Source organism: Lactuca saligna, chromosome 6, assembly GCF_052625555.1.
Source record: "Lactuca saligna cultivar CGN05327 chromosome 6, ASM5262555v1, whole genome shotgun sequence".
NCBI classification, from domain to species: Eukaryota; Viridiplantae; Streptophyta; class Magnoliopsida; order Asterales; family Asteraceae; genus Lactuca; species Lactuca saligna.
Genome location: NC_136422.1, coordinates 11,060,222 through 11,083,007, shown reverse-complemented (window position 1 = coordinate 11,083,007; position 22,786 = coordinate 11,060,222). Strand labels below are relative to the sequence as shown.

The 22,786-nt window shown below is 36.8% G+C and overlaps 1 protein-coding gene across 1 annotated transcript; it reads right to left on the bottom strand.

Annotated features, from left to right (window-relative positions):
* Window positions 1–1,188: 1,188 nt before the first annotated feature.
* LOC145002297 (uncharacterized) lies at window positions 1,189–20,057 on the bottom strand. The gene is made up of 9 exons (XM_078961595.1): window positions 19,964–20,057; window positions 19,739–19,845; window positions 19,335–19,367; window positions 2,851–2,879; window positions 2,634–2,771; window positions 2,480–2,534; window positions 1,993–2,381; window positions 1,264–1,355; window positions 1,189–1,196 (listed from the first exon to the last, which is right to left on the bottom strand). The coding sequence occupies exons 1-9, from the start codon at window positions 20,055–20,057 to the stop codon at window positions 1,189–1,191; spliced, it is 945 nt and encodes a 314-aa protein (XP_078817721.1).
* Window positions 20,058–22,786: the final 2,729 nt, after the last annotated feature.

Below are 22,786 nucleotides of genomic sequence, written 5' to 3'. Positions count from 1 at the left end.
TCAAGGGATAATGTGACATATCAGTTTTATATTAAAGTGAACGAAAATATGAATGAAATGACTATTTTGTTCCTAAATATACGGTTTTAAAATGACAATTATGCCTTAAAAAACCGACTTAACGAAAAAAGAAAAAGAAAAAGAAAAGTGTGAAAGCAAAAGAAGCTCAAAGTTATCTTCAACATGATGATGATGATAACACCCACAAAACAAAACATAGGTGATGCTAATTGCTAAATGACAGTTGTATCCATTTTAATTTAATAAAAAAAAGCAAGGGTGTCTTTTGGAAATATTGCAAAGGACAAGGGGATTGTCTTACACTATAACATCATGTCCCCTAAACTTGTAGAGGATATTTGTTGCCCCAGTGAAGTAAAAAACCATCTTTGTTGGACCTGTATGTTTCACCACATCCGCCTACAAAATTAACATTTTACACCCACATTCTTTTTATCACATAAACATTCAATTATTTAGATGTACTGGGTCCTGTTTTGCTGAAAGCAAATACCCTTTCGAATGGTGGAATATTCATTAAGATTACAAAAATCATTTATGCGTAGTTATTAAACTATCTTATTACATAACTTTATTATTTTATAAATAGTGAAGATTTGTATTAAATTGTTGGAGTCCAACACACCAAGGGCAATATTGGAAGACTTTTTTAACCGACTTGGATCCGGTGAAGCTGCTGCTATGTTTCATGTTGGCTTCAAGGGTAGTTCATACATAAAATTTTTTAAACAATGTTGTGGTTGAAAAGGCTACTGAGGCTTTTGAGGATCCGAGAGTTGTTGGGGTGCCTCAAATTGAAGGTAGTGGTGTGACATTGTGAAATACCCGAACTACTCTTGGTGGGTTTAGCATGGGGCAAGTTGTACAAGAAGTTGAACCGGTGTTTTTAGGGGCTCGTGAAGGGGTTTGTTTGTGTGCTTCAAGGCTACTTTTGCTTGTGTGGGAGCTTCCTGTTATGGTTTCTGATGGAAGTATAGATGGGATTGTTGGGTGTATGCTTTCTGTTAATGCTATGGGAGTTTTAGAAGACAAACTTGGAAGTGTTGAAAAGTTTATAAGGTCTAGAAGGAACCAAAAGAGGGGGATTTATGGGAATGTGGTGTCTTCTTTGTTAAATATTTCGAATATGTTTTAGGAAATATAGAATCATAGATATAACAACTTCCATCATTTCTCTGTAAAGATCAATAACAACTTTTGTTATTAAGAAAAGAAGGAGCATGACTTGTGTAGAATTAGTACCTGAAGCAAAGTAATTAACAACAACAGCTTCTGGTTGAAATTCTTCTCCAACTAGCATACTAGGAGAAGCCAATTTCTTAGCAAGTTGAGTTCTAACAGAAACAAGAATTGTTGAAACTTCTGTTTTGAAATGTAGACATATTCATCTTTGATATCTGACTTAGATCGTGCCATGCCCTTTCTGCTTCCCTTATCAGCCTAAACCAAGAATATTGAATACTCATGGTATATAAAGAGGTTCATACCACATTCAAAGAAAGAAAAAGCAGATCATTCTTTACCACACTAACAACAAAAAGTGTGTGTTTAATATATATATATATATATATATATACATATATATTAAAAGATAATTTGATGACTAAACGAATAGTATAAAGGTTTAATTTAATCACTTCATTAATATGGTTGCATGACTAAATCAATGAAAAATGATAGAAGTACAAGTTTTTAACTTAATATATATTGGTTTAATACCAATTGAAAATTATATTAGTTCAAAATTAACAAATACAATAATATTACATTATATCAAATTTACTAAAATGAATAAAAAAATATTAACCTGAATAACCCAGATGAACATGGATTCGAGGCAGAATAAACCATATCCAACAAAATAGAGAATCCACAAACATAAATAAATAAATAAAACTTAATTAGCATTTTTTATGGATAAAGAAAACAAATTGATGAAAAAAATGGATAAGTATTGGTCTAACCCAATACTTAATTAGCGAGCCCCCAAGATAATCTTTGTTTTTAACTTCAACTGCCTTTGAACCACCGTCTCCACCACCACCAAGAACTGACTCTGGTGGTGGTGGTGGTGGCTGCAGTTGTGGTAATGCTCCTCTGTCTAACCCATCGGATGTTTTCTCCATGTTCTCATCAATCCCAACATTCAAATCAAAGTCCCGACCACCATCACTGATCGTGGGGGTGGTGGCAGTGGCAGTAGAGGTGGCGGTGGCGGTGGTGGTAGTTGGTTGAATCAATGGGGTGGAGGATTCGAGTTCTATATCTGTTTGGGGCGCGTCTCTTTCTGCTGACCCTCTACCCCTTCCTCTACCCCACCCTCTTCCCCTACCATTGCTGACCGTTTGCCCGGCTTCATTCTAATACAAAATGAAGGAAATGTTTCAGTTTAAATAAATAGATAGAAAAAGGGTATACAATTACAAATTATGGAAAAAAGAGAGGGTTTTAGTTTTGCCGTCCCGTTTCTTTTCAACTCTTCATCACTTTCATTTGTTTCACCAACAACTTTCCTATAACAACAAAAACAAAATAAAATTGAATTTTACATTTTACATTTTTCATTGGCATTGAATAAATAATCTGAAAATGGATTTATGAAAGTAACTTACTTCCTTTTTACCATGGTACGATCATCACCAGAACCAACAGTACCACCAACAACAGCATCAGAATGGCCATAGTTAGGGACCTTACTCACAACTTCCCTAAGAAAATCAAACACGTTGTAGCTTTGTACACAATTCTTTCTGAACTCAACAAATTCATGTGTTTTTAACAAGGTAAGAAAAAGAAAACTGGATTTTAAGAAATGGAAGGAGGACTTACAAATGCAGTAAATTAACAGTTTTGCACCTCTGCGTAGAGTTATTGTTGGAATAGTGTCTAAGGCTGCAACTATATTAGGCAAGTATTTGATCGGGTTGTGCATGGTCCTTTTGGGTTGCCTTCACCATAGCAACTTGATGGATGATTTGTTAAGAGAGAGTAAATATTATAAGGAATAATATATGGTTATTTGATTAATATAAGTCATAGATTAATTGGAATTAATTTGGTGACTTAAAGAGATTAATTAAATAAGAGGGTATAAACTGTCAATTGGTTGATAGTTACACTTTAGACTATAAATCCTTATCCAAGACAGGATGGACGATTTCCAGGGCTTGGATAAGCCAAAATCGTCCATAGGGTTATCAAGGAAAGGATATGGATTAACTTCAAGTCTAAGTTATCAAATTAGGGTTAAAGCTGTAATCCTTAAGGAGTCTACAAGTATAAATAGACCCTAGGGGTGAGGGAATTCGACACACCATCTAAAGTAGAGATACTCTGGCCGAATTCCTCCCCTCTCCTCTCTCCTAAATCATCTTTCTTGCTATTGGTGTTTGTAAGCCTTTAGAGGAGTGACATTTGTGACTCTAGAAGCTCCAAGACAACAAGATCAACAAGGAATTCAAAGGTATGGTTCTAGATCTATTTCAATGTTGTTATTTAATCTAATTAGCCATTAGAAGTCTTGGATTCAAAGCATGTTTAATTAGAAAGCTTAGATCCGAGCAATAGGGTTTTGCATGCGCACATAGGAAAGTTCTTATGGCTAAAACCCATCAGTGGTATCAGAGCCTAGCTTGGTTTTCTTTAAATTGTTGCTTGATTAACTGAAACAAACCTGCAAAATTTGATTTTTTTGGTTTCTGAGTCATGGACTCGGCGAGTTCCAAAGTGGACTCGGCGTGTAGGCCTGACTCGGCGAGTCCCTTTGTGTACTCGGCGAGTCCGGGCGTCAGGATTACGCAAAACCGGGATTTTTTCATGTTTATCTTATGGAAACTTACCTTAATCATATTAGATCAACCCTAATCCGATTTTTTGATATATATATATATATATATATATATATATATGACTATAATCTTGATCTAATTAAAGATATTTATCATCTAATAAAATATTTAATTTCCTTATATGATAATTGATTAATTATTTTGATAATTATCTTAAAAGAAATCTTGGATAAATCAAATATAGATAATTAGGATATTAATTGTTAATTGGAATTATTTGTTATTTGATCCTCCATGTTTTAAATGTTTAAAACTTGCCCTCAAGTTTTGAAATTTATATTTGTGATTAAAAGTTTTAATTTAGACAACTTAAATTTCAAACCCTACGTTTTAAAAGGTTTAAAACACAACCATATAATAATATGATATTACTAGAATAATATATATATGTATAACTAAATGCTAGTCTTACCGTTAGTAGGCCTCATTCACGAATCCGATCTATAAGGTGGGTATAAGGTTGCGGCCTATAAAATGGCGCTTAATGGGTGTACACTCACACCCACCGCTTGCTTGATTGGTGGAGGGTCGTTAGCCGAACGGGTAGGATAGGGCAACCTCATCCTCTCATTAAAAGTATAATAAGAAATACAAAGTAACTACACGTTTTAAAAATTTCCCAATCTTAATTACTTTAGGAAAAGTGAATTGATGCAATCCCATGAAATTACACTTTGCACCCTTGCTAAGAAGTTAGTGGAGCGTGTGTGGTTTACCAGCACACTAATTAGTTCTAAGAAAAGGTGGCAAAGGGTGATTCATTGTTTATCATAGTTCGATGGACCGTGTGTGGTTTACCGGCACATCAAATAGATGATCCTTACAATGAAGGCACCATGTGAATTTGCATGGTAATTCACACCCGCTTTGTGATCCTCGGCATCCCAGTCACAAACAAGAGGGGCATATCAAGATTTAAACATGCCATTGAATAGTTTCAATGAATCTCATCCGAACCTAGGAATTCTCAATACACTTAGGACTAATAGTCTAGGTTTTGGTAATGGAGAATTAGTGAATCGTCATTCACTTACCTTCAATTTATTTTCATGTTAGATTACGGCATCCCTTTTCTAATTTGTAAATGTTATTATTGGATCCTAACCCTAATTTTTCATATTGGGTGATAATTAAAGATTCTTATTCTAATCTATCTTTGTCCTTTCTATAGATGTCGAACGCAAACAACGCTGCTGCTAGTTCTTTCACGTTGATGAGCCTTTGCCAAAAGGTCACCTTCGATGGAACGAACTTTAGCGAAAGGATAAGATACATTTGCACCATTGCTCGCTTTGAGGATAAGGAGTATGTCCTCGATGAAAAGCTTGAGAAAATCAACCCCGAAATCGCTACTCTGGCCGAAATCACCGCTTTTGATACTCATGAGCGAGATGCAATGAAGGTACATTGCATCATGATTGCCACCATGAACTTCGAATTCCAAAAGTCCTACGAGGACATGTATCCATACGAGATGCATCAAGACTTATTGGAGAGATACCACCAAAACGCGAGACAAGAGCGTTATGAGATTTTCACTAACATGATTTCCACTAAGATGGGTCATGGAGAATCTCTTACCGTGCACCTGCAAAAGATGCAAAGGTATGTCGATCGCCTTCGCAAGTTAAATGTTGACTTTGGGGAAGACTTGGCGATCGACATGGTGCTTCACTCTTTGCCTCCGATGTACAACCAATTTAGGATGACCTACCACATGAACAAAGAGGAGTCACCCTAAGCAATCTCCAAGGTCTTTTGAGGGTCGCTGAGAGCAACTTCAAAGACAAGTCTGTTGCACCTACTCCCAATCTGTCTGCTGCTCCTGTCTTGGCAATTGGTCAAGGAAAGGGAAAGACGAGGAAGGCTTCATCGAAGAACTATCGCAAGGTAAAAGCCCGAGATGGTGCCTCTTCTAGTGGGACCAAAGTTGATCCCACTAATCCCTATCCTAACCCGAAGGAGGCAGAGTGCCACCACTGCCACAAGATAGGACATTAGAAGAGAAGCTGCCCAGAATACCTGCAAGCAATCAAAGAAGGAAAGATCAAGCCATCTTTCGCAGGTATATACACAATTAAATCTAACGATTCTAATCATGCTATTTCTTGGGTTCTTGACATTGGTTGTGGTTATCACATTTGTTCAAATGTGCAGGGACTAAGAAGAAGTAGGGATGTGGAGCAAGGAAGGATCAATCTAATCATGGGGAACAGAAGATCGTCGCCTGTTACCAAGATTGGAGTGTATTCTTTAGTGCTTAGGAATAATTTATGTTTAGATTTGAACAATTGTTGCTATTCGCCAGAAATGGCTAGAAACATCATTTCATTTCATGGTTTATATAGACAAGGATTTAGATTTTCTTTTAATAATGAGAATGCTTCTATTTTGGCTTATCTAAATAGTGTCTTTTACTTTGAAGCTATACCATGTAATGGAATATATGAAACTGTTATGATTGTTGATAACTTAGGAAATGATGTTTTGAATATTGATTCTTCCACTAGTTTGGATAAAGCATCCTTGTGGCATTGCCGTCTTGGACATGTCAACAAGAAACGCATAGCCCAACTCCAAAAGGATGGAGTGTTGGAGTCATTCGACCTTAGGGAAGATGACACATGCGAGTCTTGTTTAATTGGAAAGATGACTAAGTCACCCTTCACGAATACTTGTGAAAGGGGTGAGGGGCTATTGGACCTAATACATACCGATGTATGTGGACCCTTTAGATCAACCACGAAGGATGGGAACCGCTTCTATGTGACTTTTACCAATGATTATAGTAGATATGGGTATATCTATTTAATCAAGCAAAAGTCAGAAACCTTTGAAAAGTTCAAAGAGTTCAAGAATGAAGTGGAGAATCAATTGGGCAGGAAAATCAAGATGCTTCGATCCGATCGAGGAGGAGAGTACCTAAGTCTTGAATTCCACGATTATCTCAAGGAGTGTGGAATAGTTTCGCAATTGACGCCTCCTAGGACACCGCAGTTGAATGGTGTGGCAGAAAGGCGTAATCGAACCTTATTGGATATGGTTCGCTCTATGATGAGTCGTGCTTCACTACCTATCTTCTTTTGGGGGTATGCCTTAGAGACTGCCGCCCATATCCTTAACCGAGTCCCTACAAAGAAGGTTGCCAAAACACCTCACGAGATGTGGACGGGGAAATCTCCCTTGTTGGCACACATCAAGGTTTGGGGTTGCGAGGCTTTCGTAAGATGAGATACTCACGACAAGCTTGAACCTCGAAGTGAGCGATGTAATTTCATCGACTCCCGCAGACATCCTTTGGATATCTCTTCTATAGACCGAAGGACAACGTTGTCTTTGTTGCGAGGAGAGGAGTTTTCCGAGAGCGAGAACTCATAAGCCAAGGAGACAGTGGGAGGCAAATCGAACTTGAAGAGATTCAAGAGTCGATAGATGAAGGAACCTCTACCGCTGGCATTCAACCCGAGGAGGAAACTCCGGTTGAACCGATTGACGAGTCCTTACCTCTTAGACGTTCCGATAGAGTTAGAGTTCATCCCCAGTTTTATGGTTTTCATATTACTACCGAAGGGGACACGTATATTAGTGATGGTACACTAGTAAATCTTGATGAACCTAATAGCTATAAGGAAGCCATGGCAGGCCCGGAGTCTGCGAAATGGAAAGAGGCAATGGATAGCGAGATCCAATCCATGTACGATAACCAAGTTTGGAATTTGGTTGATTATGTGCCCGGACGTAAGACCGTTGGGTGCAAATGGATCTTCAAGAAGAAGACCGACATGGATGGGAACGTGCACACGTATAAAGCGAGATTGGTTGCGAAGGGCTTTACTCGAACTCCAGGAGTTGACTATGATGAGACCTTCTCACCAGTTGCGAAGATTAAATCTATTAGAGTGATGCTAGCAATTGCCGCATTTCATGATTATGAAATTTGGCAAATGGATGTCAAGACCGCCTTCCTTAACGGAAAGTTGGCTGAGGATGTTTACATGGCTCAGCCAGAGGTGTTTGTGAATCCGAAGCATCCAAATAGAGTGTGTAAGCTTGAGAAGTCCATTTATGGACTTAAGCAAGCATCTCGCAGATGGAATCTTTGCTTCAATGAGAAAGTCAAAGAGTTTGGATTTGTACGAAGCTAAGACGAATCTTGTGTATATGTCAAAGCCAGTGGGAGTATAGTAAGCTTCCTCGTTCTATATGTCGATGACATATTACTCATAGGAAACGACATCCCGACTCTGCAGGAAGTCAAGTCCTGGCTCGGGAAGTGTTTCGCTATGAAGGACCTCGGAGAGGCTTCTTACATTTTGGGAATAAGGATAGTTAGAGAAAGAAGTAAGACACTAATTGGACTTAGTCAGAATACTTACTTAGAGAAGGTACTAAAACGTTTTAGTATGGAAAACTCAAAGAAGGGAGAACTACCGATACAAGGAAATGCCAAGTTGAGTAAGACTCAAAGTCCGAGTACTGAAGCTGAAATAGCAGAAATGAGCCGAGTACCGTACGCTTCCGCAGTTGGCTCAATCATGTACGCTATGACTTGTACTCGCCCTGATGTAGCCTTCGCTTTGAGCATGGTTAGCAGATATCAAGGGAACCCTAGCAAAGCACATTGGATTGTGGTAAAGAGAACATCCTTAAGTACCTTCGGAGGACGAAAGAATGGTTCTTAGTCTTTGGAGGGAGTGATGACTTGAAGGTGCGAGGGTATAGTGATGCCAGTTTTCAGATCGATAGGGACAACTACCGTTCGCAGTCGGGCTGGGTCTTTACCCTAAATGGAGGAGCAGTAACTTGGAAGAGTTCCAAGCAAGAAACCGTAGCTGATTCAACGTGCGAATCAGAGTACATCGCAGCAAGCGAAGCGTTGAAGGAGGCAATATGGCTAAAAAACTTCATTGGTGATCTTGGAGTTGTGTCTGCCATAAAGGAGCCCATGGAGATTTTCTATGATAACGAAGGTGCGGTTGCCTTGACCAAGGAACCGAGGGATCATGGTAGATCAAGACATATCGACAGAAAATATCACTTCATTAAACATCGTGTAGAAGAAGGACAACTCATAGTTAAGAGGATATCATCAGAAGATAACCCAACAGATCCGCTTACGAAGGGACTGAGTAGGGTTAAGCACTTGCAGCATGCTAGGAGTATTGGGGTGAAGGATGATATTAGTATAGATTAGATAGTATTAGAAACGTATAATAGATAAATGTAATTAACATTTGATGATTAAATAAAGGAGTTTTATTTATAAGTAAAGTTACTGTCATATGTTAATTGTTTAACTATTGTTTCACTTTGCATGTTTTGACTTCCAGAATAATTGAATTTATTAGGAATAATCGAATTATTCAAATTGTCCACAATCGTTCATATGTTGGAAGTAGATATGAATGAAGATTGTCATGAATTGGTGTGTAGATTGTCTAAATGGTGTTAGACATAGCAAGGGTTGCTGCAACGTTCATGAGTGCTTATGAACTGGTTTTGAGCATTGGAACAAACTCGCGCTTGCTGGAATCACTTTATGGAATACGATATGAAAGGTGATCGCAAGACGATAATATCATATAGTATTAAAACCTAGATATATGGTTTATTATTTGTTAATTGATTGTACATTAATAATGCGAAAACGCATCAGTAACTTGGTGTTATAAAACGCATTGTTGTGTATAGTTGGTTAATGAATAAGTAAATGCATATAAGTCGAAGTTTATCTGTAAATTTATCCTAAGAGGGTAGAAGAGATATCTTGGCCAATCGATGATTTGATTTGACTTATGTGCCGGGCCCGGTCAGAACTGAATTGATGTGTTTGATTAAGTTCTATGTCGAATAAATCGGAGATCGAGAAATCAAATGCTAGACTAACCATTCCATAGGATTGTCAGCATGATATCTAACAGAGGATTGTACGATCCCTTATCTAAAGGACAAGATTGATTAGATCAGAGTTTGACAACGTCTTTGAGAGCTACGATTGCAAACCGAATTGTACATGTATAGTTACTAGACTTATCCAAGTGGGAGACTGTTGGAATAGTGTCTAAGGCTACAACTATATTAGGCAAGTATTTGATCCGGTTGTGCATGGTTCTTTTAGGTTGCCTTCACCGTAGCAACTTGATGGATGATTTGTTAAGAGAGTAAATATTATAAGGAATAATATATGGTTATTTGATTAATATAAGTCATAGATTAATTGGAATTAATTTGGTGACGTAAAGAGATTAATTAAATAAGAGGGTATAAACTGTCAATTGTTTGATAGTTACACTTTAGACTATAAATCCTTATCCAAGACAGGATGGACGATTTCTAGGGCTTGGATAAGCCAAAATTGTCCATAAGGTTATCAAGGAAAGGATATGGATTAACTTAAAGTCTACGTTATCCAATTAGGGTTAAAGCTGTAATCCTTAAGGAGTCTACAAGTATAAATAGACCCTAGGGGTGAGGGAATTCGACACACCATCTAAAGTAGAGATACTCTGGCTGAATTCCTCCCCTCTCCTCTCTCTTAAATCATCTTTCTTGCTATTGGTGTTTGTAAGCCATTAGAGGAGTGGCATTTGTGACTCTAGAAGCTCCAAGACAACAAGATCAACAAGGAATTCAAAGGTATGGTTCTAGATCTATTTCAATGTTGTTATTTAATCTAATTAGCCATTAGAAGTCTTGGATTCAAAGCATGTTTAATTAGAAAGCCTAGATCCAAGCAATAGGGTTTTTCATGCGCACATAGGAAAGTTCTGTTGGATTAATGTCTAAGTCCATAACTATAATTGGTAAGACTTGACCCGACCCGGCATGGTCCATTTGGGTTGCATATCATCATGCACTTGGATAGACTATAATGAGAGAAATAAGACACTTATGGTTATTAATATATTATAAGTTCTAGTATATTAATAATAAGAATAATAAGATTATTTAATTAGTATTGATCAAAAATTAATCTAGGTTTAATTAAGTGATCAAAAGAAGACTAATTAAATATATGGGTTGATTGTGTAAATCATCCATACTTATATAGTGGGCTAATGCTCCATGGATAATCAAGTTGGGCTAAAACCCATAGGATGGTCCATGGATGGTCCATGGTGTATTTGAACCCATGGATCCAAGGAAATGGAAAGCCATGAAAATTAAGGATTTACCATAATTGTAACACTATATAAAGATCTTATTCTTGACAAAAATCAGCCACTAGAATCACATTAGAAAGTGAAGAGAGGGCTAGCCGATTTCATGAAGCGTAGAACTCTCTCAAGTTATTCTAAGTGTTTTGATGATTGTGATTCCATTTGAGGCTTCCACACTATTGGGGCTAGGCACTCAAGCTTCATGAAGACTTTATACATCAAAGAGGTATGTATTCTATCTTGTTACACTCATTGTTTTGTATGCTAGATTAGGATAATACCTTGGATGTTCTTATTTGCATGTATAATAGAGAAAACATAGATCCAAGGTATTTAGGGTTGCATGTACACTTAGGAGTGTTAGAATGCTCAAAACCCAACAGTGGTATCAGAGCCTAGGCTTGTTTTCTTGTTATACTTGCAAATGGAGCTGAAAAATCAAGTTTTGATGCTGTCAGCCCAGCAGACTCGCCGAGTCCATGTAGGGACTCGACGAGTCCAAGGCAAAATGCATCCAACTCGTCGAGTTTTGTTCATGCACTCGACGAGTTGAACCCCAGACAACACATTTTCGAGGTTTTTGGCTAGAAATGGACTAGGAACATTATCCTAAGTTTTTTTTGAACTTATAAACTTGTTTTTTAATGTGGTAATGTTCATGCTAATCCATTTTCAAAGATAATTGTCAATAGATTCATGTTTTGTATTAGTTTAAGGTTTAGACTAATTACATGAGAAAGTTTGATTTGAATTATCTTGTTCTTATGAGTTGCTTAGATTAATAGAAAAGTTAATTGAAATAGTTGTTTTCAATCCATTTTAATCTAAGAGTTGAGTATAAAATGTGTTTGTGTAACTTGTCCTCAAGTTACATGAAGAGTCACATTAAAGACTCATAAAACTCATAAAAGTTGGTAATGGTTACAAAATGAAGAGTCTTGTGTCATTGAATTTTTTTTATGACTCCATAACTTGTCCTCAAGTTATGGAAGTTTAAGAGTCACATCATTAAAGAATAAAGTGTAACCTTAATTAATTCCATAAGTTATAAAAATAAAGAAAAGTTAATTCTCTTATTAGTTTAAAGTCTTCCATAAGTTATGGAACTTGAAGAGTTTTTTGGATTAAAACTACTTTAAACACATAAGTTATGGAATTAATTAGTTTTGAATAGTTTCAAAACTTGCCCTCAAGTTTTGGAATTTGAAAAGTTTTCTCTTATGAATACTTTAATTCCAAGTTAGCCCTTAGAATTTTAAAAGAGTTAAAATTCAACACTTATACTATTTATAACATTAATGGTTAATTATTATATATATATGTATAAGAACAAGTCGTTTTACCGTTAGTAGGCCTCATTCACGAAGCCGGTCTATAAGGTGGGTATAAGGTTGTTGCCTATAAAATGGCGACTTAATGGGTGTATACTCTCACCCACCGCTTGCTTGACTGGTGGAGGGTCGTTAGCCGAACGGGTAGGACAATGACTTTAAATTCTCCCTTCATTAAAAGTATTAATGATAAATACTAAGTAACTAAAATCTTAATAATTCCCAATCTTAGTTACTTTAGGAAAAATGTGAATTTGGTGCTAGCCCATGGAATTCACACTTTGTACCTTACCAAGTCATTGGTGGAGCGTGTGTGGTTAACCGGCACACTAACTTGGACTAGTAAGGACCACGAAGGGTGACTTAATGTTTGTCATAGATCAATGGAGCGTGTGTGGTTAATCGGCACATTGATTAGGTGATAATATTAAGGGTACCAAGTGAATTGGTATGGTTATTCACACCTTGTTTTGTGATCCTCGGCATCCCAGTCACAAAATTTGAGAGGGCACACTCGAGATTGAAACATGCCATTGAAAAGTTCAATGAATCTCAAAAGATCTAGGAATTTCAAATCCAATTAAAACCTAATAAATGATTTCGTTTTTCATGGTGGAAATTGGTGAATCGTCATTCGCCTACCTTCAAATATTTTATAGCTTGGATTACGACATCCCTCTTCCAAATTATAAAATATTGTGTTGGGTCCTAGCCTTAATATTTCATATTGGGTGTCATATTAAGGACTTTAAATCAACTATCTTGAATATCTCCCAAAACATGTATGGTTTAGACATTTATGATCTTCCCAAATCTCTTGAAGATGATGTTCCTCAACATCATGCTTCACTTCCTCTATCTCCTCCAATTATTCTCCCTCACCCACAAGTTCTTGAAAAGGTTAAGGTCACTCGAGCCCTATTGGCAAGTAAAGGTCTTGGTGTGGTCACATCTTGGAGATGTAGTCACATATTGACAAGCCAGGAGAGTTGGGTGTCAAAGTCTTGAGAAAGTTGGTGGTTCAATCACTTTCTAAGTCACATAGTGAGTTCTTTTGGAACACCTATGAAAAAGACTATGACAAGACCCTTAATGATTTTATCTATTTGTTAAGATCAACTTCCTCAAAACTTGATGGACATTGACAGTAGTGACACAGGAAATCCAGAAAAGCATTCTCTTCCCAATGGAAAGGGACCGGCCATAGTCAACTCGGTTGACCAAATGGTAAAGAGAAAAACTAAGTATGTGATAGTCCCGTGTACCATTATCAAAGGGTCCATATGTTTATATTGCCAAAGAAAGGGGCATTGGTTCCAAAGCTGCCATAATTTACCTAAGGATGTTAAAGTCGATAAGTTTGACTCTACTTCAGGTAAAGTCCACTATCTAACTCTGCTAAGTTTCTATTTGGAGATTCTTATTACATAATGTGAATGGGTCACATGCTGATGTCTTTTAAGAATCAAAGAAAAGATAGGAATCTTAAAGAAGTATATGCTGATTTTGATTGCGAAGATGGGTTTCGATCGCATGGTTCGGTAATCAGAATTTTGAGCTGTTGCATAAGAGTTATAATATATTGCTTGTGAATAGATAACAACAAGGTTTTCATGTGGATTGTAAGGATAAGTTTTTCTGAAAAGCTTTAAAATAAAAGAAAAAAGGGTTTTAATTTTATTTATTTTAAAAATATCCTTACAATGGCATCTGTGGAAAATTGTTGCTTATATGTTTCCAGTAATAGCAATATTGGAAAGTGGATTTGATTCTTTCATTTGTGGTAGTGTCTGAATTTACCAAATGAAGAACGTTTTTCATCACCCAAGTTTCAATTGGACAGAAACTTGGAATCATACAAGTTGTATTGTATGATGAATGAGAATTTTCATCTTGGAAAAATTAAGACTAATTCTTTGATCACATGTATATGTGAGTCAATTGAAGGACTAAGGAATTAGGTACACTGGGTGTGCACTGGTCAAGGTCACCACAAAGATTGATTTGTCATGATTTACTAAAGATTAGTAAATATGATTATACTTATAAGGTTAAGTATAATTCTGTAACATTGGAAAGGTTCCAATGTATGGCAGAGCGAATAAGAAGAATCAAATTAGGCAGAAGGATAAAAGTTTCTCAAATCTGAAAAGATGGGAGAGTACTTTAGTATCAGTTTTATGATCATCTTAATGATTTAGAAACCATATCACAAATTTATACTCTAAGGACGTCTTAGTGCATTGTTATGGCTAAGAAGAGAGGTCATGAATTGTTGGATTGGTTAAAATCAAGAAGATGAGTCATACTTCGTTCCAAAACAATTCTTAGAGTCTTACTCCAAGATTGTAACCTTGAGTAACATAAAGTAAGGTTTAAAACACTTATCAAATGTAGTGTGAAATGTTTCTACTCTTGTACATTTGAGATTGGTAAGTTGTGATGTCTTGGATGAGACAAAGACCAACTAAGACCAATTGTGTGAAGTGTTAATTGAAGGACTAAGGAATTAAGACTAATTCTTTGATCACATGTATATGTGAGTCAATTGAAGGACTAAGGAATTAGGTACACTGGGTGTGCACTGGTCAAGGTCACCACAAAGATTGATTTGTCATGATTTACTAAAGATTAGTAAATATGATTATACTTATAAGGTTAAGTATAATTCTGTAACATTGGAAAGGTTCCAATGTATGGCAGAGTGAATAAGAAGAATCAAATTAGGCAGAAGGATAAAAGTTTCTCAAATCTGAAAAGATAGGAGAGTACTTTAGTATCAGTTTTATGATCATCTTAATGATTTAGAAACCATATCACAAATTTATACTCTAAGGACGTCTTAGTGCATTGTTATGGCTAAGAAGAGAGGTCATGAATTGTTGGATTGGTTAAAATCAAGAAGATGAGTCATACTTCGTTCCAAAACAATTCTTAGAGTCTTACTCCAAGATTGTAACCTTGAGTGACATAAAGTAAGGTTTAAAACACTTATCAAATGTAGTGTGAAATGTTTCTACTCTTGTACATTTGAGATTGGTAAGTTGTGATGTCTTGGATGAGACAAAGACCAACTAAGACCAATTGTGTGAAGTGTTAGTCTTGATAAGAATCCGCACTATTCCTTGAATATTTGTTTTGTCAAAGAATGGTTCTTGACTAGGAAAACTTATATGTCAAGGGGACAGTGGGAGCCTTAAAGATCCTGAAAGAGTTTCAAGATTTAATCAAGAGTAAAACCTGTAATTTATCACTAGCACACGACTTAAGGTTTGCAACCTATCGTGTTGACATAATTCTTATTTCTGTAACTACTTCAAATAAGTTGAATTTGTATGTGAGTTATTAGAGTTCAACTTGGAAGCATTGGTGGGCCTTGTGCTACCAAGGTGACAAGAAAGTAAGATTGAATAAGTTTAATCCATGTAAGGCTGAATTTATCACTAACCTTATCTTGTGATTATGGTTTTGACAAATTCACATGGATAGGAACTCATACACTTTAAAATCTAAGTTTCATAAGGTTTCTCTCCGATTCATGAAAATGATGGTGAGGAAACACTTTCACTAAGTAGATTTTACGTAGATATCAATTGTGTTATTTGCATTATCAAAAGTCGTTAGTGGAGCACATGTGGTTAACCGGCACACTAACATGGACTTGTGAGAAATGGCAAATGCCTAAGCAATTGAGACTATGATTACGGCATCCCTTTTCATAGTTCTGAAAATTGTTTAGACACACATGTGAGCTATCTAAGAAAGGATGTATGAATCTAAATTTCAGAAGTCCAACAGATTTCTGAAAATATGTCAGAGCTAGTGGGAGCATAAGTGTTATGCTGATAATCATCATGTTAGTGGGAGCATGATTATTATTATGATTAGTATTGCAAGCTAGCAATGTTAATTATAGAAAACGAAAAGTTGTTTTGCTATAATTAAGGGAGAGGAAATTATACTTCATTTCAATTCTAAAGCTTAGCTTGAGATTTTAAGCATTTTTAGTCAATAATATATATGAATTTCATGTTGGAATGGTTCAAACTTGAGGAAATTCTATATGTATTGCGTTCTCAAAATTCAATTATGACTACGGCATCCCTCTTCATAGTTAAATTTTGAGAACATGGCAAATAAAAAGATTGTAGCAAAAGACTGGTCAAGTATCATGTCTTTATGTCAAACATCATGAATCGTGTCCCATATGCTTCGAATATAGGATCGATTGCATGTGCTATAATATTCATCTTTTCTAAATTTTCCAAATGCTTAAGGCATTTAGAAGGGAAAAGTCTAGAACTGGATATGACTAAAGTGATTAAGCAATTGTCGAGGACAATCTGAGGTTTGCCAAAGATTGGTTGCTCAAGGACATTTGGAAGTATAGTGTTAATTTTGGCAGGACCATATTGACATTTTCTGAAAAGAGGTAACTCTTGTTCAGAAGTGATAGTCAAAATGGGACTATGGAAATGTCTCCATAGGAGGAAGTTATTCAATCTATGTAAGATTAGAAAACCTTAATGCAAGAAGGATGTTCAAAGCAATGTACTTTGAATATGAGACTTCCGTTCCATAGAAGTTGACCTTCTTTGGAATACTCTGTAATGACTAGTGACAAGGTTTTGGTGACTTTGTGAATAATCATTACAAGAGGAACAATGCATATAAGTTTAAAGTCTAATAGATTTTTGGTTAATGGTAGAAATTAGAAATTCTTACTTTTACAATAAGGATTTGGGATTGTGAAATGAGTATCAATGGAATCATGTTCAATTGATCTACATCACAATGTAAGGATCATAGACAAACATAGTGTGCATACTTGGGGTATGGCATAACTATTGTTTAGAAAAACAAAGTGTACATGCTAGGAGCATGGGACGACTGTTGTTTTATTCAAGTCTTAAGTTGATTATTTGAAACATTGAATAATGTGTAATCAATATGGTGATAAATAAAAAGTGGTTTTATTTATATTCAAAAGGGTTCTGAGACTATATTAGATTCGATTATTATTGTGTTTCACTTTGCATGTTTTGACTTCCAAAATAGCTAGGTTATTCTTTCCGAATGACTAAGTTATTTAAACACTCCACAGTCGTTCATATGTTGGAAGTAGGTATGAATCAAGACTATTATGAATCGGGTTTGTAGATGGCTAAATGGGTTTAGTCATGGCAATGGTTGCTACAACATTCATTAGTGCTCATAAGTTATGAGTATTGGAATAAACCCACGCTCACTTGTATCACTTCATGGAATTTATCTCGAGTGATCGTGAGACGGTAATGTCATATAAATCTTCAAACCTAGAGATATGATTTGTTACCTATGAGTTAGTTGTGCATTGATTGCATGTAAACGCATCAGTAACTTGATGTTATAAAACGTGCCTTTGTGTACAATTCAACAAGTAGTAGAACAAGCATATGAGTCGAAGTTTATCTGTTCCTTCTAGAAGTAGAAGCGATATTTGAGCCCCTCGATGATTTTGTTGTGACCTATGTACCGGCCGGTCAGAACTGAATTGATGTGTTCGATTAAGTTCTTTGTCAAACAAATCGAAAATCGGGAAACAAACTGCTGGACATTAAGTACGACGTTGTTCCATGTATTTGTCCGGCTGATATCATGAGAACAGAGGATTATATGATCCCTTATCTAATGGACAAGTCATTGACAAGGTCAGAGTTCATCTACAAGGTAAGAGTTCGACAGAAGCTTTTGAGAGCTACGATTTCCAGTTGGTTCCTGAAGTCATACGCAATAATATTTTTAGACTTATCCAAGTGGGAGACTGTTGGATTAATGTCTAAGTCCATAAATATAATTGGTAAGACTTGACCCGACCCGGCATGGTCCATTTGGGTTGCATACCATCATGCACTTGGATAGACTATAATGAGAGAAATAAGACACTTATGGTTATTAATATATTATAAGTTCTAGTATATTAATAATAAGAATAATAAGATTATTTAATTAGTATTGATCAAGAATTAATCTAGGTTTAATTAAGTGATCAAAAGAAGACTAATTAAATATATGGGTTGATTGTGTAAATCATCCATACTTATATAGTGGGCTAATGCTCCATGGATAATCAAGTTGGGCTAAAACCCATAGGATGGTCCATGGATGGTCCATGGTGTATTTGAACACATGGATCCAAGGAAATGGAAAGCCATGAAAATTAAGGATTTACCCTAATTGTAACACTATATAAAGATCTTATTCTTGACAAAAATCGGCCACTAGAATCACATTAGAAAGTGAAGAGAAGGCTAGCCGATTTCATGAAGTGTAGAACTCTCTCAAGTTATTCTAAGTGTTTTGATGATTGTGATTCCATTTGAGGCTTCCACACTATTGGGGCTAGGCACTCAAGCTTCATGAAGTCTTTCTACATCAAAGAGGTATGTATTACACTCATTGTTTTGTATGCTAGATTAGGATAATACCTTGGATGTTCTTATTTGCATGTATAATAGAGAAAACATAGATCCAAGGTATTTAGGGTTGCATGTACACTTAGGAGTGTTAGAATGCTCAAAACCCAACAAGTTCTTATGGCTAAAACCCATCAGTTATATCATATGTTCTATCACAAAGATCTCGCAGAAACAATTCCAAAGCTTTGGCTAAATAAATAATATTACAAAACAATAACAAGTAAGAAGCTAGAACAAAATTGTGTGGTTATATTGAAGCTAATAAAAGGTTATACTAGACACTTACAAACTAAAACTGGAACAGCCATGGTGATTTACTGTTGATAACTTTAAGGATATGTGAAAAAAGAGATTTATTGTTGGATACCTATGATCTATTCGTATGTGTTTCTCTCAATCTTGCAATTGAAGTTTGAATCAAATTATTTAACAATGACCAAAACATAACTGACATTTCAACAAACACTTTTAGGGCACAATTCATATCAATCATAACCAAAGAATTTTATAACTTACCATATCTGAGGAGTCCCAGAACACCATGAACACCTTCAAGAAACCAAACCCAAACAAACATCTAACCTAAAAAAGTGGTAGTGGTGGTGGCTGGCAGATTCATTGTTGTACATTGGTGGCGAGGGTGTGAGGTTGTGGTCTTGATACGTTGGGGATGATGATGTGGTGGTTTTTTCCTAGAGGGAGGAAGGGATGTCAGCTGTCCCGCACCACCATGGACGCCAACTGGCCCGACATCAGTGATGTCAACTGATCGGAAAAATGTAAAGATGGAATGATCCTAGGACAAGTTTCATTGAGCAATTTTAGGCATGTGAATGAGAAATGAAGAACTCATAGAATATAAGATAAAAAAAACATTACTTGTAAGAAATCAAATTTTCAATATTAGGGCTCAAACCTACCTGAATAGTAACTTGGTATGACGGAGGGTCTTTCAAGAAGAAAGAAGTGAGTATCAGGTCGTTTAAAATTGAGGTCCATGGTGGAGGCATGAAGAAGAAGAAGAGACCTATGAAGTCAACAAAGATCATATACGAAGAAAAGCATAAAGTAGAAATGAAACTAGAGCAGATGAAGGGAAAATAAATTAGAAACTTGAAGGAAACAAAGACACAATAAAACCTTACCAAGAATCAACGGTGGAGTTAATCGATAACAATCAACCACTTCTTCAATTTCGGTGGACCGACTTCCAAAATTAAGGATAAAAGCAACAGCCATCGAGGGAGACACAGATGGAACTAAATCCGACAGAGAAGATGAAGGGGACGAGGAAGAAGAAAGGCAATTGAACAACAAATGACGGAAAGTTGAGACTCAGTCCATTCACAATCGGTATGAGACACTCAACCTCTGCGTACACAACAGCTTCATCCGACTCCAGCAAATCAGTGACCGAAAACGACGGGGAGGAGGAGGAAGGTACAAGAGAAAGAAATCAGAGTAGGGATGAATACCCTATGGCTTCTTTCTTTGCTTATTGGAAGAGGGGGGGTTAATTTTTTCAGATAGAATAGGCGGTTGTTTAATTTTTGGTGATTTCATTTTCCCGCTTAAAATGCGTGTTTCATTACAAAATTTTAAAGTGACACACTTAGATGACACACATTGTATGATAGGCGCCCTCCGTATTTCCTTTTTTTTTATTCTGACACTAAGTTTAGGGCACGCACAAATGTGTGTCCTCTATCCTTCAGATTTTGCAAAGCTGACATTATTTTTTAGGGCACACACAAATGTGTGTCCTCTATCAGCATGTGTCATTGTTTGCACATTATTACAGGGATGTTTTCTAGTAGTGACACTCTGGTCAAAGTCAACCTTCTAGTCCAAGTCAACATCCTGGTTGACTCAAATCGCAGAGTTGATCCATCAACTTGTCGAGTTCCATGATTCAGGGAATCTCGAACTCGCGATCTAACTCATAGAGTTACCCTCTAACTCACTGAGTTTCTCCTCATGATAGAATCGAGACTTTCTGTTTGAATTCATCAAGTCCTTCCTTGGACTCGTCGAGTTATTTTTCATACAGAGTCGGGGTATTTCCATCACAACTCGCCGATCCTTGAACTTATCGAGTTCCTCTTCATATCAGTCGGGATGTTTTGCTCTCAACTCACTGAGTTCATCCTTAGACTCGTTGAGTTCTTTGATCCTTAAGTCGATTGACACGTCCAACTCGCCAAGTCCTCTTCTAGACTCAAGAAGTTTGCTCAGTAACATAAAAGGTTGGGGAACCTCGACCCAAATCACCGAGTCGTATGAACAACTCGTCAAGTCCCCCAAAGTCCAAACTTATCCAGTCGATTATAGTCGGGCTTAAAGCATCTAGAACATAGATCTGGCCTCCTAGGCTCTATATAACACGTAAAGTTATAAAATTTACGTTCATGCATGGGTTATTTAGCTCAAATAGGCTGTAAAAGTGGTTCTTATAATACATGGGACTCCCATGGCCATAAAGTTGGCACCTTTATGCCATGGAGTCCCTTAAAAACTCTGGATCTGATGTCTTGACCCCAAACATGCTTGCATCCATGAATGGTTCCTTAAAGCCCTAAACTACTCCACGAAGGGTTCTAATAGATGAAAAGACAAGGTATAGACTTGATACCTCAAATGAGCTGGAAATGGAGTTTTTCCTCTAGATGCAAAGCTCTTTCCTTCAATCAAGCACTTCTAGTATCCATCCTTCAATAAAACACCAAGAAATCACTTCTTTTTCACTCTCACACACTCGCAAAGCTCAAGATCACGAATCAGGGTTTTCTGGACTATGGGAGGCGATGAGGGAGGCCACAATGGGGTGTTATGGTCTTTAAATAGGGTGAAAACCCTGAAAATTAAGGTTTCACTCTGGCAGCCTTACTCGTCGAGTCGAGGCCTCTCGACTCGTCGAGTAGACTTCAAGTCCTGCGTCCATTCATTCGTTCCTACTTGATGAGTCTGGGGACTCCGAATCGTCGAGTCCCTTTGCAAAAATGAATAGTTCTTTATTAAAATACATACTAGAAACCAAACGTTACACCCATCCTAATCATCTAAGTCAAGTCGAGATCGCACCTCAAGGCATTTAAGACTTAGGTATTATTTGTTTGAAGGGAAACGTTATAAGCCTTTGAAACCTTTATTCATGTCATGGTTGAGAGTTGTGGCCTTTTGGGCTAAATTGAAATATTTTGGGAAAGGTTATGAGCCTTTGAAGCCTGTGATTGCATTTTCACAACGGTTTCGCTCAAATGATGTGGATGCTCAGTCCTTGTTACCATTTGGTAAACGTATACAACCTTTTGTTTAAATGGTACCATGCTTGGATAGTAAAAAACGTTATAATAGTTTTTTATAGTCAATCTTTGTTACTTCATTGATAATGTTTTGGAAACATCTACATTGTTTTATGAGTAAAGAAAGAGAGATGACTACATCATAGCTGAATCCAAGATCTAGCTCTTGGTCTGGCTTGCTGGGGTGTGATTATCCATTCGGAGTTTGATTACATTACCCTCGCATTGGATGTGCCTTATCTGGACCTTTCTCCTTGATCTAAGGATGGTGGTGCAAAATGCACGCACTCTAGGTCTAAAAAGTGACTCCTCCATCCTAAACTCTTAGGACACAAAATCCATCTTGGTGTGTGTTTGTATTCATGCTCTCACATTACCTGGCAGCATTTAGCTTGCTCTGGGGGCATGCGTGGCTAGACCATTTCCTTCCGATGCCCAGTCTCCAGTTTTGGAGCTTTCAAATCCGCATGCGCCTAGTGTGGTGATTTTTGGTGTTTCCCATGTGGGTAGCTTGGTGGGGTCTAGTGGTCTCATGTTTCTTGTTGAGTATGTTCATTTCCGGACTTTGCTTCGTGTTTCTGGTGTTTACACCAAAGTTTGGCCCTTGCATCGGCCTATATGTAATCCCAAGTGGTGATATTTCTTTTGGGTCTTGTGCTCTGTTTT

What these genes read in the sequence shown, in the direction of transcription:
- LOC145002297 (XM_078961595.1), bottom strand. Translation starts at nt 20,057, where the DNA reads ATGGCTGTTGCTTTTATCCTTAATTTTGGAAGTCGGTCCACCGAAATT. An exon ending in AACTCCACCGTTGATTCTTG is followed by an intron (nt 19,846 to 19,963) that starts GTAAGGTTTTAT and finishes TTGACTTCATAG; the next exon opens with GTCTCTTCTTCTTCTTCATG. An exon ending in AGTTGAAAAGAAACGGGACG is followed by an intron (nt 2,382 to 2,479) that starts GCAAAACTAAAA and finishes ATTTTGTATTAG; the next exon opens with AATGAAGCCGGGCAAACGGT.